This window comes from Pezoporus flaviventris, unplaced genomic scaffold (assembly GCF_033815535.1).
Source record: "Pezoporus flaviventris isolate CSIRO_AGI_PZ_B2104156 unplaced genomic scaffold, CSIRO_AGI_Pfla_v1 ptg000009l, whole genome shotgun sequence".
Lineage (NCBI taxonomy): Eukaryota > Metazoa > Chordata > Aves > Psittaciformes > Psittacidae > Pezoporus > Pezoporus flaviventris.
Window position 1 is genome coordinate 3,568,720 of NW_026892557.1, and position 14,514 is coordinate 3,583,233.

The window sequence follows — 14,514 nt, forward strand, 5'->3', positions numbered from 1 at the left end:
GGGTTGCTTGGCAACTCTCGCAGAGGAGTTACCCAGCAGGACAATGGAGAAAATACTCCTTTTCTTTTGGGTGAAGCAGTGCCCTCCAGGAATTGCTACTTGGAGTTTCTGTACTAGAGTGAGCTCCCTCGATTCAGCCCCTCTTTGGCTTGGGTCTGGCTCTGCGCAGGACATGATGCAAAGCTACTTTTGATTATCTTTTTAGGGCTCTGGCACTTCTTCCATCCAAGAACATCCCAGAATATTTATAGTGTTTGTGGAACTATAAATTACCATTAGAGTGATAGTCTGGAGGCAAAACAAGCAGAGTAAAGTTTAAACCAGACACTCCCTCTAATGAAATGGCTTTGAATCACCCATCCACAGCCTTCAGGTCAGCAGGATTCCAGACCAGACTCTGGGAAGCTGGACACAAGAAGAGCATCCTCTGCCATAAACCAAAGCCAGGAACTGCTTTGGTACTGCAGACGTGGCTCCATCAGAGACGATGAGAAACTCTAACCCTTCTTTGGTCATCTCAACCACCAGATTCCCGTCTTTGGCTCACCCAATGGGGGATCTTTCCCTCTTGGGCATCACCTGCTGGGCATGGGCTGTGCTGGAAGTTATTCTGTATCTGAGGAAGTAGTTCTCACCTCAAAAAGGTGAGCTTTGCTGGTTGACCTTCTGCTGATACAAATACAGACCTGCAGTGTGACCTTCCACTGCTCATTGGACTTATAGCTGAGGGGTCCATTGTGGAGGAAACATTAGCCAGGAAGCATAAAGGATTACTTCCCAGAAGGTACGAGGACTAGGCTGTGTCACAGACCAGGGAGATGGCTTTAGCTGAGCAAAGAGAAGCACAGCCTGAGTCTAAGTCAGTTTTCAGTAAGCAATCCCTTCAAAGCCAGATAACCTCTCTCCAGCCATAAGGAATTACATGTGAACACCAGAGATGACAGAGGAGTAACCCAAGGGATTCTGATGGGAAGGAGCCACATTGTAGCCTTCAGATGTTCAGAAAACAGGAGTCATAACTCACCTCAAAAGCTGAGACTTGTATATGCATGCACAGACATAAAAATATGGTGCTGCTTAAGCTTAAAGTTCAGGTAGGTAAACCTAAGCTCCAACCTGATACACGCAGATTTCTGTGGGTTGTAACCACCAGAACTAGAGTTGTCCTCTTGCTTTCTGAACCTTTTAATTAAGTTCTAGTTACTTTCCTAGGAAGTGGAGCTGAACTAGAAAGCTCAAAAAGCAGGTTCTTCACCATAAGCTCCCCAAGAGCTCATGTAGAGGATGCCTGCCTGTCCTATGTCATGGTTAGGGCATAGACTCTCACACAAAGCACCACAGTCCTGCCAGACCTCAGCAGTTTTCATCACTACCCCCCTCAGCTGTGCCTAAGGTGAAGGCTTTTCTAACAAAAGGCAGCCCTGTTCCCTTCAGCTCTGCAGGAAGCACTGGGAAAAGCAACCAACACTCAGATGTGGAGACCAGAAGCAGGGTTGCAAGAGGGCACTAAGGATATGTGAGGAACAACCAAATGACTTCACACTGTCAGGTTGGGCTGATTCCCGTTTTTTTTCCAGGCTCTTTTAGCACATTGGGCCCCATCATCCACCTGACGCCTACCACAGGAGCAGCGCTTACAAAAGATGAAGTGAACAAGTGCTAACTGGTGCCAAAGAGAAGAGGATGCTCTCTCAGCTCCATCCCTGGGCCCTGTGGCTTGCTGCCCGTCAGCAGCACACACTTCCCGAGTTGTCACAACAGCTCCCTGTGGCTGGCTCACATCAAACCCACCACAGATGTTCATCCATTTGGAAGCATTTTCACACCCCAGGAGCTGGCAGCTTGCCCATTTCGGTTCACGTGCCAAGGAGCTGAGCTCCTCATGAGCCACAGCTCTGTGATCTCCCAGGGATCAGCTGGAATTGGCATCTCGGCGGTTTGTTCATTATTACACAGGTTACCAGGACCAGAAATTCAGCCATCAGCTATGTTTTAAGGCAGATAAAAGGCACCTTCCAGCTCCCAAAGCTTTGTGCATTGGCGGATGTTATGTTTGGGATCAGCTGGAGAGGTGCCCAAGATTCCTGACTTCAAGAATTCAATTCAAAGGGCCCCAAGCTGACTGCTGCAAAGGGCTTAAACCGAAACTCTGCTGACTGCTTTGGAATGGTGATCCACTTACTCCCTGAGCAAAGCTTAACACCGAGGTGTAAGCACTCGGCACAGTAAATGCTGAACAACTACTTGTTTGTAAATCCCCACTAAACACAGGCAATGGCTCTTTAATCTTAGCCTTTCCAAGCAGTTCCACCCTACACTCCTCCTAGCTACTGTAAGGATCTTCTCCAAGCCCACCTCCCTGCCAAGACATTCTGTGCAGCTCTCTGTACCAGGCTTTTTGCTGGTAAAGACAGATTGTTCTCTCCTACAACAGGAGATCTTTTAAACCTGTAATAGAATCCCTTTTGTTTTGGAACAGAACCACTTTAATGTAAAAATATACCCACTTCCTCCCCTCTTTTTTTTCCTAACAGATGTACTAGAAGGCAACTACTCCCTACTCGGAGCTGTACGTGAGTAGTTTATAGCACACAGATGCTTAACTTTATGCCAAGTGACATTATGTTCATACAGAGAAGTGAGCGTAGCCTGGGTCTTACCTTTATCCTTGTCTGTGCAACCTGCACTGGAGGAAGGCCACATCTGTAGCTAGCAGAACTGAGGCTTAACTAAGGTAATTCCTCTTCAAGGAATTCCTCTTCCAGGAGGAAGCTGCAGCTGTGAAGCCTGTCCCTGTCCCTCCATGTGTTGCTTATCTTATGAATTGGACAAGAGGCAATTCCAAAGCACACAGAGCAGAACACAGAAATTAAACAGGGAAATACTGTCTTTGAGAACTGAATCAGTAAACAGATTTAAAGGTGACCTGCTACAAGTAACAGGCAGTAAGAATCAGACTTTAAAACAGGAGCTATCTAGAGAACATTAAGGTTGTTCATATTTTAACAGATCAAAGTAACTTTTTGTATCATTTTGTGTGAGCTGTGTTAGTATCTTGGCTTGTACTCAACTATTTAACATACTGAGTATGAAATAATGAAGTTTCCATCTGTGTGTAAAGGCTGAGTTAAGGTTGATACAGATTAACTCGCACTCCATAGCTGTGCTCTGCTGAAGGTCCAACGAGCTCTCCTTGGATCTGCTGCCTGTCCCACTTAGGTGTCTTTTCTCAGCTGCAATGTAATCAGAACCATACTAAAGAACTACAAACCAACCACTACTACCAGGTGACCAGGACATAACTAGTCCTCCCCCTGCACAAGAAACAGAGGCATCCAGTGGAACTACCCAGTAGTGATGCATTCAGCACAGGTAACTGTTGCGTGAAGCAATTAATTCCTGTTACACAACAGGATGTCAGAGGCCAAAAGCAAAAGTTCACAAACAGGCCCTCTGGCAATTACACAGAATAACCCTACACAGCCTCCAGCTCAGGCAATGGGACTGGAGGCTGCCTAAAGGCTGACTGCAAATCCCTTCAGCTGCCTTGGCCCCATACTGAAACTGAAGCTGCCATGAGACTGGTTTGGGTTTAAAAGAAGCATTAGAGGAGTCACACTGAGGCACCTGCATCAGCCACAAAACCCCTCAGGCATCTCACTCCCCCAGAGCAGACAGAGGAAGTTTAAGCAGCAGGCAGTGGTTCTACTCCCAGAGCTCAAAAGGCTCCATTACCAGCAGCCTGTTTCACACAGTGCACCAGTCTGCTCCTCCAGGATGGGCCCAGCATGACACCTACTTCACCTATATTCAGGGTGTAACAGCTTAGGCTAGTCTTAAATTACTACAAATTTGATCATCATTCAGCACCAAATTCCTTTCCTTATGAGTAGGCACAGTGGTATAAGCTCATAAGAAACTACTATCAAGTAAATGTAATAGAAAATCAAATACTTTAATGAAATTAGGGAGCATGAGAGTAACAGCTCAGATATACCACTAGAACTGATACTACTGGGCTGTGGGGGGGGTTGCTATTGGTTTTGTAAATGCTCTGTTCTTCAACAAGCATGCAGATTGACAAACTACTAATTCTTCAGAGTGTCAAAGATCCTGAGTAAAGAATTCCAAACCACTTAAAATGTAGATATAGGAAATGTCTTAGGAGCTGGTGGCCTGCACACAGCATTGCACAGATAAAAATATACTACTCTCAATACACAGAGCTAAATACTTTCACATTTATCAGAATTTTCTACACAAGTCTTTTGATAGAGTTCAAGTTTTGAGTTTTCTGTATATATCTTCCACCTGTATTAAACAAATGCTTATTTACATCGTGGATAAAGTGTAAAGGCTTAGTAAGGCCGTATTCCCATACTGTACTGTAACACTGCAAAATATATATACACATATATAACCTAATATAGGCAACAGGTCTAAAAAAAGTCACCTTACATTTGTACAACATAATTGAGTCAGTATGAAAAGACAGCTTTGTTAGCACCAAGCCACTCCAATGGGGTTTATGAGCTGTCTTGGGCCTTCTAGCTCCACAGCTAAGGACTCTTCAGCACAGTATTCCAACTACTGAGCAACACAGGTCCTGCTTGCAGAACTGGAAGTCCCAAGTAACACTCCACTGCACTACAGTATGGGAATTACTAAAGAGCAGGCATAGGAGCATCCAGAGACAGGTTCTGCAGTGTTATTAGGGGACACTCCGGCAGAACAATCACCAAAAGACATTTACCAGGTTAAGTCTTTCATATCATCTTGTCCCATTAAGTGTTGTGTTTTTTTTCCTTTGGATTCATGACAGGAAGTACAGAACTGCCAGCAGAATGGACATGACTCAAGCTGGGTGGGTTACAAGCCAGGTTAACCCTATACTGCGAAGACCAAATGCTTAAATGCCAAAGGAAGGAAGGTTTTGCTTTATTCACCGCCTGTGCCTGCTGTGGCCAGGATGCTCTCGCTCATAGCGGTGACTCGCTCGCTCGTAGGAGCGCGAACGCTCGTGCCTGTGGTTCCTGTAGTAGTGGCTCTTCTTCTTGTACTTCCCTGAATGGTCGGAGCGCTCCCGGGATCGGCTCCGGGAACGTGAGGAGCTCCTGCTGCGGGATTTCCGGGGCTTGTGGGTGGAGTATTTGTAGTCTTTCGATTTCTTGTAACTTCTCACCTTGGAACCTTTGTAGCTGGAACTGTGGTTGAACTGTCGCGGGGGAGAGTCGCTGCGGCTCCGCGAACGGCTGTGGGATTTGGAACCGCTCGAGGTGGAGTAACTTTCACTTTTCCTATGGAAAGAGAAAGGACAGTGAAGAGAACACATTACTTCCTCAATATGAAATAGAATTACTCCGCATTGTTATGAGTACCTGAATGTAGTCACAATACACACACACAAACACTTCTTCCTTATAGAGCCAAGGTGTGCAAGCATCGTTTGAGACCACGTGCTTGATTCACTGTGCAGTATACCATGAAAACTAGTGTCTCCTAGACTTGGGCACATCTGGTTACTGTACAAATACTGAGTTTTAGACATTCATATCCATCTGGAGTTCAGTATCATGGCTCAGGTTTAGATTTATGGGTTTTCCCTTTACTACTTAGAAAACATGCATCAATAGCCACATGTAAAGTGGTGCCAACAATAAGACAAAAGGTAAAACTACTCCTCTTGCTTCAGTTACAGAACTACAGTCACCAAAACACCCAAGTTTGGAGCTAATGCTCCTTTCTGGCTCTGCTTTCCCCTCTATGGGTATCGGAGTTATTTGCTGAACTTCAAAGTCAAAGGCAGAACAGACAGAGATTTGAGAGATGTTTCATTAAATTCAGATAATGACTAAAACACAATTTTGAACTCAACACTGAAGAATTTTAATCAGCAGATTTTAGCTTTAGTCTTTTCTAAGCTTACTTTAATATAAAGCCAGACTTTTATCAGTTCACACCCAAAACCAATGGCATGACTGCAGAATTAAGAAGTCAGACTTGCATTGAGCAAGAGGCATGAATCTCTGCTCCTGCTCTCACCCAGATACAAAGGAGGATCATTTCATATTTCATAAATTAAGGTTTTGCAGGAGCAACTGCCAATAGGACTAAGGTTGGAGGTAAGAGTTCATCCACTGCAGAAAATGGTTTCCCAACCCCAGCACAGTTCAGCAAGAACACAACTCATTGAAGGTTGCAGCCACAAATGCCCCACTTCCAACATAAAAACCCCAAATCAACAAACCACCCTGCTGCATGGGGGCACGCATCACCAATAAGCAGGCTGACATTCCAATATGCCCCAACATGCTTACACTCTCTTTTCAGTCTGTTTAGCACAGGCAGGACAACGTCAGATCCTGCAATTCCTTTGACCTGTTAGCCAAGACAGGTCAACTCTGAGCCATTAGGCTTCTGGAGTTCTACCTACAAGCACATACTGCTATGTTATTTCACAGCCTCATAGGCTGAGAGGCTATCAAAGCTCACTCTGCAAGATTTTAGCCTGGGAGCTCCTCACAACATGCTGCTCTTATACACAGTGCATACCTGTGCTTAGGGGATGCAGATCTGGATGGTGATCTTGAGTAACTCTGATCCCTACTTCCACTTCGACTTCTGCTTTCTCTTCCCTTCTGAACACTGCAAGAGACAACAAACAATAAGTTACTTTGCTTAAAGTAGTCATGGGGGAAAAAAAAAAAAAAAAGAAGCTACTTCTTTATGAAAGCCTTACCCATTGACAGGGCTGTTTGAACTCATTCTTTTTGCTCCCTCTGTTTTCCTTTTAGCATTCTTCATTGCCTGAACAGGCAGCGGTGAAGGTTTATTTCCTTTAGCTTCTTTTGGGGACTCTAGAAGAACAAGCTTTTGTTACCTTATTTTGAAGGCATGAGTAGTGACCAGAAGGACTGAAGCCTCCCTTCACCCCATCTCATCATCACTGTATAAAACCAGCCAGCAGAAGTAGAGCTGAAGAAGTTCAAGGAGGCAGAAGTTAATCTGAAACACTTCTGCCAAAACACACAAGTAACCCCAGGGAGTTAACTGATAGGAACATGTTGCTTTCAAAGCCACTTCAACAAGGCAGAACAGCAGCTTCCCTTCCTTGCCAACCACTTAGACAGTAAATGTTCTCTTTTAGGCAAGACTTGCACTGGACTGGAAACTTCTGAGCCAGTACAGAGGAAAATATTCCTCCCAACACCCCAAAACACTCCTGCCACAGCTCCTGGTAACACCTGTGTTTTAATACTGCTTCAGCATATTATGCCAATCGCAAGTATTTGTTCAGGTTGATTGCCCAAACCACATCAAAGCCAGCCCCTGTGCTACACAAGTTTAAACCAGCCTTAAGATTAGACTAATTTGATTTCAGCCTTTATCTGTCTCAGGAGATCACAAAATTACACTGCTACTCAAACTCTGCCATTTGAATAGTTGCTAGAAGCCAGCTTAAACAAAAAAATCAAACCACATTGTATACGCATCCCAAAAGGATAAATACACATCTAAGATGAGAAAAATCATTGAAAAGAAGTTATCCACTATTTACCATTTTTCGGGATAGGGGAAAATCCTGCTGTGTTATCCAAACCTGGGGCTCCCTCAGGCACTAGACCTTTCGCTTGCGCCTTTGCCTCTTCGATAGCTAATTTCTTCTTTTCTATTTTACTTTCCAGGTCAGATAAATCAACCTGTGAACACAGGAGCACCACTTATAACAAAACTCAGTCAACTAGGCTGTGCTTACTCACTTACAGGAGGTAAAGAGACCCAGACCACTGTGACTACTATCCTCTTCCACTTAACACACCAGGCTCGCAGCTAGTTTCAAACGGGATAAGGCTCTCCATGTTCTCTTAGAAGTCATGTTCTAACCCAAAGACCTTAATGAAAAGTATGAAAAAGCAGCAAACCTTTTTCCGAGTATAGAGTTGCAAGATTTTTAAGCAGATTTCTTGGATTTCTTCCTCTGTTGCTCCAAAGAGTAAAAACCAGTGTGGACGATTGGGAAGTGGAATCTGAAAGGGAAGGGAAGATGCACTTAGTCTTCTGCTTTCACAACAGACCTAACAAACCTGCAATGAATGGAACTGTGTGCTCACCTCCAGCGTCCTAGCTGCCAGGTAAATACATGCACAGGCAATGCTTTCTGGCTGGAATCTTACAAAGACATCTGTTCTCAGGCTATCATTCATGTAATTCCTGAAAGACAGGAGAGCAGCAAAGTTGCATGGCACTGTAAAAGGTGTCTGGGTTGTTTTGTTCTGGTTTTACTTCTATAAGGACTACTTATGTCTGCAGTTACTAGAGTTCAACATTATACTCCTGTAAATCTAAAGAAACATTGAATCATTTCACTAATAAAATAGAAATCCCTCAAGGGGAGGGATTTGTGACAGGAATTCAATGGAACTGACTGACTGCTGAAAATTCATTGTGAAAAGAGAACCAATTTTAACTCCACTTTTCCTTCTGGATCTCTACTGGCCTGCTCTCATGCAATCAACATTTTCATCAAGACAACATACAGTATAATCTGAAGTACTCAGTTATAGTGTTTTAGGTTCACATGTTTCACTGCAATAGGGCTGAACCCAGATGGTTTGCTGAACGCTGCAGCTCCTGGCATAGGTCACCCATGAAAATGTGGTCCACTTCAGCACACGTCAAGATCCACTGGAGATTTAAGGTGTCCCTTTTCTTCCAGGAGCATTATTTCCCATCCAGAACAGTGTTCCTTTTGATGCAAAAAAGCAGCCACAGAAGAAATCGAGGTCCTTGGGAACATCAGTTCAGGAGAACAGTCAGTATTCAGGCAGATCTCCTCTTTGGCACATGAAATAAGGTTTCCAAATTGTCCCATTTCAGTAAGGTTGCTTAAAATGAATGTTCACAGAATGAGAAAACTGTAAAATATTGCACATATTCCAGTCAGTAACACTTAAGCATTATTCTTTTAAATCTTAAATACAAAAAGTAATCTGCCACCTGATGTGCTTAAAGTGATCTAGATCTTTTTGAGCACTTTAAGCAAAATATCAGACAGGGAAAAGCTAAAACCAGACACAGTAGAAAGTCCTCCAAATAACAGGCTTTCTAGAAGTAGTATACTGGGTACCCACGTGGTTAATTACAAGGATTCACTATCCTCCAAGTCATCCAAACCAAAGACCACAGTCCAGACACCTGTAACCTACTTTAACACAGGATAGGATTAAAGTTCTTTTTGTCTTAAGAGTATCAAGCTCCCACCTGCCCCAGTTGTTTTACATTCTTGTTTACACAATGAGCAACTGCTCCAGAGATGCATGTTCAACATCAGCTCATCTCCTTCTGGGGGAAAGGAGCTTCAAAACCTACTTCTTTCCCCCCCACACTATAAAGAGAACACAAACCTTTCAGCAAAAGAAGTGATAAGGAATAGTACTTCAAACATATGGGAGCCATAGAGCCTCTGTCTAACGTGCCAAACTGAAAACATGCCTGCTTCCAAGTCTGGCCTCTGTGTACCTTCCCTGTGGGCTCAGATTCGGACACATGAGGAAATGAATCCTTGTCACAAGAGTTTAAGAAAAAGGTAATTTGTAAATGCACATTTCAAAACCCAATGATACTGGATAACCACCAGTTCTCAGGCACTGGAAGGATTAGCACATAAATGTGTTATTTTAACATCTAAGCCATTTCTCATTTGGGGTAATTTCCTCCCTCCCTCCTTACCTACCCCCTCCTTTCATAACAAGCAGCACACTGGAAATGAGTAGTCCACAACTCACATTGAGTACTTCCTGCAGCAGTACTGGGAGATCTGGTTGTGGGAAGTTTCTCCAAGTATTACATTTGACTCCAAGCTTCATACATGTACTTAAATGTTTTCTAACTAGTTTACAAATGGAAACTAGATTTCAGTTTGTGTTAATTCATCCCTTAAAGACTTAAATCCCACCATTTTAATAGTTATCAAAATAGAACATTAAATATCTTTGAGAACTTCAACAGTCAGGTTATAAAATATACAACAGTCAAAAGACACAATCAAAATAAAAGTTAAAAAGTATAAGCACAAGAAGCAGTTGGCCAGTTACTATACTATCATGTATATACCACCTGTCTAGAGTCAGCCTTCTCTTTGGAGAGCCTGCTTTGGTTTGACTGAAGACGGCAGCTATCCCTGCACCATAGCGCTTGGGCAGCAGAGGAGAAGTCTTAGTCACTTACCCTCAGAGGCTACCCTTTGATTAAAAGAGTACAGAAAAGAAAAGTCAAAACTGGTTCTCTACACGCAGGTTACAGTACCAGACAGTTCAGTCAGCAGAAATATGATCTTTGGATTCACTAAAGGTTTTTAAACCACACTCTTTGTTAAAAAGCATTATAGTTTAAAAGCATTACTTGCAAACTTTAAGACCTACAATTTTACATAAGCTTCCCATCCCCAGGCAAATCTCTACCGTAATGAGAGCAAGGCAGAGGATATTTCTTGGCAAACATGAACAAATTTATCCAGTCTTAGAAGCTGACATCTTGTATTACCCATATGGTTAATGAAATGGATCTGTGCTGAGCGTTTGATACCCCTGTAATCAAGCTCAAGCCCTGAAAAAGCCAGTTCCCAGCACTTTAACTACACATAGTTGTGGCTGAAAACAAAAACCCCAAGGAAAGTCTATAACCCACCCAACATTTTCCCTTCAGCTGAAGAGCAAAAGCAGAGAGGAGGGAAGTGAGAAGTCAGGGTGGAAAGCTACCTTACCATTAAAACAGCACCTCTAACTTAAGAGGCCGATCAACATTTGGGTAGTAGTTTGGGGCACGCCAAGAAGCAGTGGAGCTGTCTGGTGTGGCCCACAATCATATCTGAGCAATGCTGCCCAGAGTGCCTCAAGTGACATATTTCTGCTACTGCCCCTGCTGGTCTCTTATAACAAAGAAGATCAACTTACCATGATGTCTGGACCAGGTGTTGGTTACGTTCACATTCTAATACCTGAAGGTACATAACGATTATCTGGAAGATATGGGTTATCGAGTTATTAACAAGCATCTTGAGAGCCACCTACTTATTTCAGAGGGACATCCATGAGGCATCTGTAACTCTTTCAAGTTCTAAAACACTCCACATGAGCGTCTGCAACATCCCCAGTGTTTCTCCACACAGCTTCTGCTCTCCAACGCAAAAGCTGGCCACTCAACAGACCTGACCTTCCTAGCTTTCCATCTTCTGTGCTCAGGCACATCTAGATGTCTCCTCTTCAACTGTTTTCAAGCTAGGTATGTTCTCCTATACAACTCATGACTCCTTTTAGCTATAACTTGGAAGAAAATATTGCAATAAGCAGTGAAGAAGAAGAGTGCTTGCAGAGAACAGATCTAACATGCTGTGTGCCACTGGTTTATTCAGTTCTAGGCTTTCCCTTTGGTTTGAATACAAGGATGCAGATAGAAAGACTAGCAGCAAAAAAATTACACTAACTAGCAAATAAGTACAACTGTCCTCTGGGGTACCAACAAGTGAATTCTGAAAGTCAAGTAGGTTTAAAAGGATGACTTTAAGACAATGGTAGTTTTTAGAAGAAGAAAGAGCAAGAACCCAAGTTCTGCTGGCACAAAAGTAGGAAGTTCTTTTACCACTCAGCTACCTATGGCATGATGCTCAAGCACCAACCTGAACATTTGCAGTAGCTGCATCTCTACTATCATCCTAATCTGACATGAGATATTGAGAACTGTCTCATTTCTATCAAGCCCTTCACACCTAAGTGTACTTTTCAGAACATAAGGAACATTTAACTAGCTCATATGGGTTTCATAACCTCAGCATATTTCCACACGGGGATAACAGACCATCACAACCTTAAGTCTCCAAATGCCTTTCTGCGTAAGGACCTGTGTTTAGTTGATGTCTTCTAGCACCAAAGCTACCTACTTATGTGATTTGACTTCAAGGAATACTTAGCATCTGCATCCACCTCCAGTCGTCATTCAGCAGTGATACAAGACCAATTAGTAAGAATCTCTTGAATGAGAAAGAAGAGATTGGGATCGTAAGAAACTAGCTTTACTGAATTAACTAGCTTTATCATTGCAACCATACACTTTCCATACAATTAGGCAGCTAATCAAACCATTTATAGCATATGAAACACTGATTAGGAAGTTAACTTATATAGTACTAACCTTGTGAGGGTGCTTCACATGAACACAAAATCCCAACTCCTTTAACACTCTTCTTTCTGCCTTAATTATTTGATTCTTCAAGTTCACATATTCTTGATCCAGTATTAGAGGCACAGGTTTTCTGCAAGATAGTTTCAAATACTGAAGATGATCTTGATCTCAAGGAGAGCTCATAAGCAGGTTGTGTTTGTGTAAAAATAAGGGACATCAGTGTTCATAACACCAAAAATATTCACTTCATAAAATGGGTCAACTTATTTTTCTCCTTTACGAGATCTCTTCAAGATGCTCCCTGATTTACAAGATAGGGAATGATACAATCACTGGCCCAGGAAGTTTAATGATTAAAATACACCAGAAACACTTCAGATTATGTCAAAGTGTGAGCTTACTTTTTTTCCCGTAGATGTCTGAGCCGATGGAACACGTTAATCACATCCCTTATGCGTCTTGGTGCCTCCTCAATTTTGGATGCCAAGTGAACACAGGCCATTGACACATGCTGAAAGAGAAGTATTGCAAGATACTGATGTTTTGCTCAACTCAGGAACTGATCTCCTCCAACAGCTTAAGGAGGGATAACAACAGAAAACAGTGGTAAAACAAGGAAATACTAAAGATTAGGCTAAATCAGTGCTATATAGCATTGTAAAGTCATGTTATCAGTAAGTAAATGCTACAGGCTAGTTACTAACAATCCGATCACCTCCAAGATGACAACCTGCCAAAACAGATCAAAGATCAAGTCAGATTTGAGCCATACACATATTTTAGTGTGTTCTTACCTCCATGGAATGCTTCACAAAAGACTTGGTATAAAAGAAACGCTGAAATAGCACCTGTCCTGTAGCCATAGCCACCTGCAAGAGCAACCACAACAGGGATTAACAACAATATCAGTTCCAAAGAGAAATTCCTTAGCATGATTTTAACAGATCTATGACCCAGAAGACTAGCTAGGCTACATTAACATGGGAGCAAGTTCAGTGGCAGCAAAAGGAAACTAGCACCCTACCTTAGTAACAAATTAAGATGCCCAATACGTTATCAACACCGCAAATAGGCTTTAAGTCAAATACACGCATTAAAGTGCAAACTTCTTTTATGAACGGTGAAAACATGCTCCAAATAAATAAGAAAGAAGAAACCCAACACCAGCCTAAACACTAGAACCCAATAAAAGTGAGAGTTATGGCAGTAATCAGGAAAACTTTACCTTACTTTGGCTTGGGGAGTGAAGAAATCTAATTATATTATGATTTGCATGTATTTATAACACAGTTTGAGCAACCTGGTCTAGTGGAAGGTGTCCCTGCCCATGGGAGGGACTTGGAACTGGATGAGCTTTCTAAAGCCCAACCCAATCCCTTCTGCGACTCTATGAATTTAAGCAGCTGAAACTCAGTAGCTGGAAAGTTTTACACTCGGGAGAGCATCGCGGCTGTTTCCTATAGGATTTCACCAGGAAACAAACCGCTCCCGAGGCCACAACAACGCCAAAAGAGCCTACAAACCTCCTGCTTTTCGCAAGCTCCGGTATTAAACAGGCACCGCCCGGGCCTGCCGGGGGAGGCGGCGCAGGAAGGCGCTTACATCACCCGCTTCCTGCTCCCGGCCGGGCGGGGAAGGCCGCAGGCCCCGCGGCCCAAACCCCAGCTAAAAGGGACAACTCCCCACCTTGCCCCCTACCCGCGGCTGTGGATGGCGGCCGAGGCCCGGCTTCGCCCGCCGCCCCGCCGAGGCCCGGCAAACAAAGCTCTCCCTCGGCGAGAGGCCTCCCCACCCCGCCCGACCAGGCCGCGGCCGAGCCCCACCTGCGGCAGACGGAGTAGGATGCCGGCCGCCTGGATGAGCTCGCAGCCCGTGACGCGCAGCTCGGTCTCGGTGTCGGGGTCGAGGCCGCTGCTCATGGATGGGGTGAAGCGCAGCGTGTGCTCCGGCAGGAGGCAGTTCTCCAGCGTGATCAGCACCCCGGAGTACAGCCGGTCCCCGATCAGCACCGCTCCAGGGCCCGGCACCGGCGCTCCGCTCCCCGCCGAAGCGGACCCCGGCGCCATCGCGCCGGCGGCCTGAGGCCCCGCGGGGCCGCCGCCTCCCACCGCCGCCACAGCCGCCGCGCTACCGGGCCCCGCCGCCATTTTGTGGTGCCGCCGCCTCGCCTGGCCGAGCTCTCCTTCCCCGCAGCCCCTCCCTTCTTCCACCTCCGGTCGTCGCCTATTGGTGGGGCGCAGCGAAGCGGCGCTCACCCATTGGCCCGGCCGCTCTGACGTATGACGCACAGCCCCGGAGCCGAACGTAGCGGCGTGACGCAGCGGTTGGGAATTCGAA

At 44.5% G+C, this 14,514-nt stretch overlaps 2 protein-coding genes across 3 annotated transcripts in view; both read right to left on the reverse strand.

Moving 5' to 3' along the window:
* LOC133267741 (C-signal-like) overlaps positions 1 to 14,514 on the reverse strand; it is a 120,041-nt gene that overhangs the window by 13,300 nt on the left and 92,227 nt on the right. The gene's annotated exons all lie outside the window — the stretch shown is intronic.
* Positions 3,935 to 14,348, reverse strand: CCNL2 (cyclin L2). 2 transcript variants are annotated; one of them, XM_061450261.1, is made up of 11 exons: positions 14,001 to 14,348; positions 12,972 to 13,046; positions 12,579 to 12,688; positions 12,187 to 12,307; positions 10,953 to 11,017; positions 8,112 to 8,211; positions 7,923 to 8,027; positions 7,559 to 7,700; positions 6,740 to 6,857; positions 6,553 to 6,645; positions 3,935 to 5,297 (listed from the first exon to the last, which is right to left on the reverse strand). In XM_061450261.1, exons 1-11 carry the CDS (start codon positions 14,322 to 14,324, stop codon positions 4,943 to 4,945), a joined length of 1,608 nt encoding a protein of 535 aa, XP_061306245.1. In that variant the 5' UTR covers positions 14,325 to 14,348; the 3' UTR covers positions 3,935 to 4,942. The 2 variants fall into 2 exon arrangements, with proteins under 2 accessions (XP_061306245.1, XP_061306246.1); XM_061450262.1 differs by lacking the exons at positions 10,953 to 11,017; positions 12,187 to 12,307; positions 12,579 to 12,688; positions 12,972 to 13,046; positions 14,001 to 14,348 and adding an exon at positions 8,555 to 8,691.

Bases quoted from the DNA above. Each gene is read 5' to 3' on its own strand.
- CCNL2 (XM_061450261.1), bottom strand. From the start codon at position 14,324: ATGGCGGCGGGGCCCGGTAGCGCGGCGGCTGTGGCGGCGGTGGGAGGC. The intron at 8,028-8,111 runs GTGAGCACACAG...CTTCCCTTTCAG, and splicing joins TGGCAGCTAGGACGCTGGAG to ATTCCACTTCCCAATCGTCC. The intron at 5,298-6,552 runs GTATGCACTGTG...CTCTTTCCATAG, and splicing joins TCTGCATCCCCTAAGCACAG to GAAAAGTGAAAGTTACTCCA.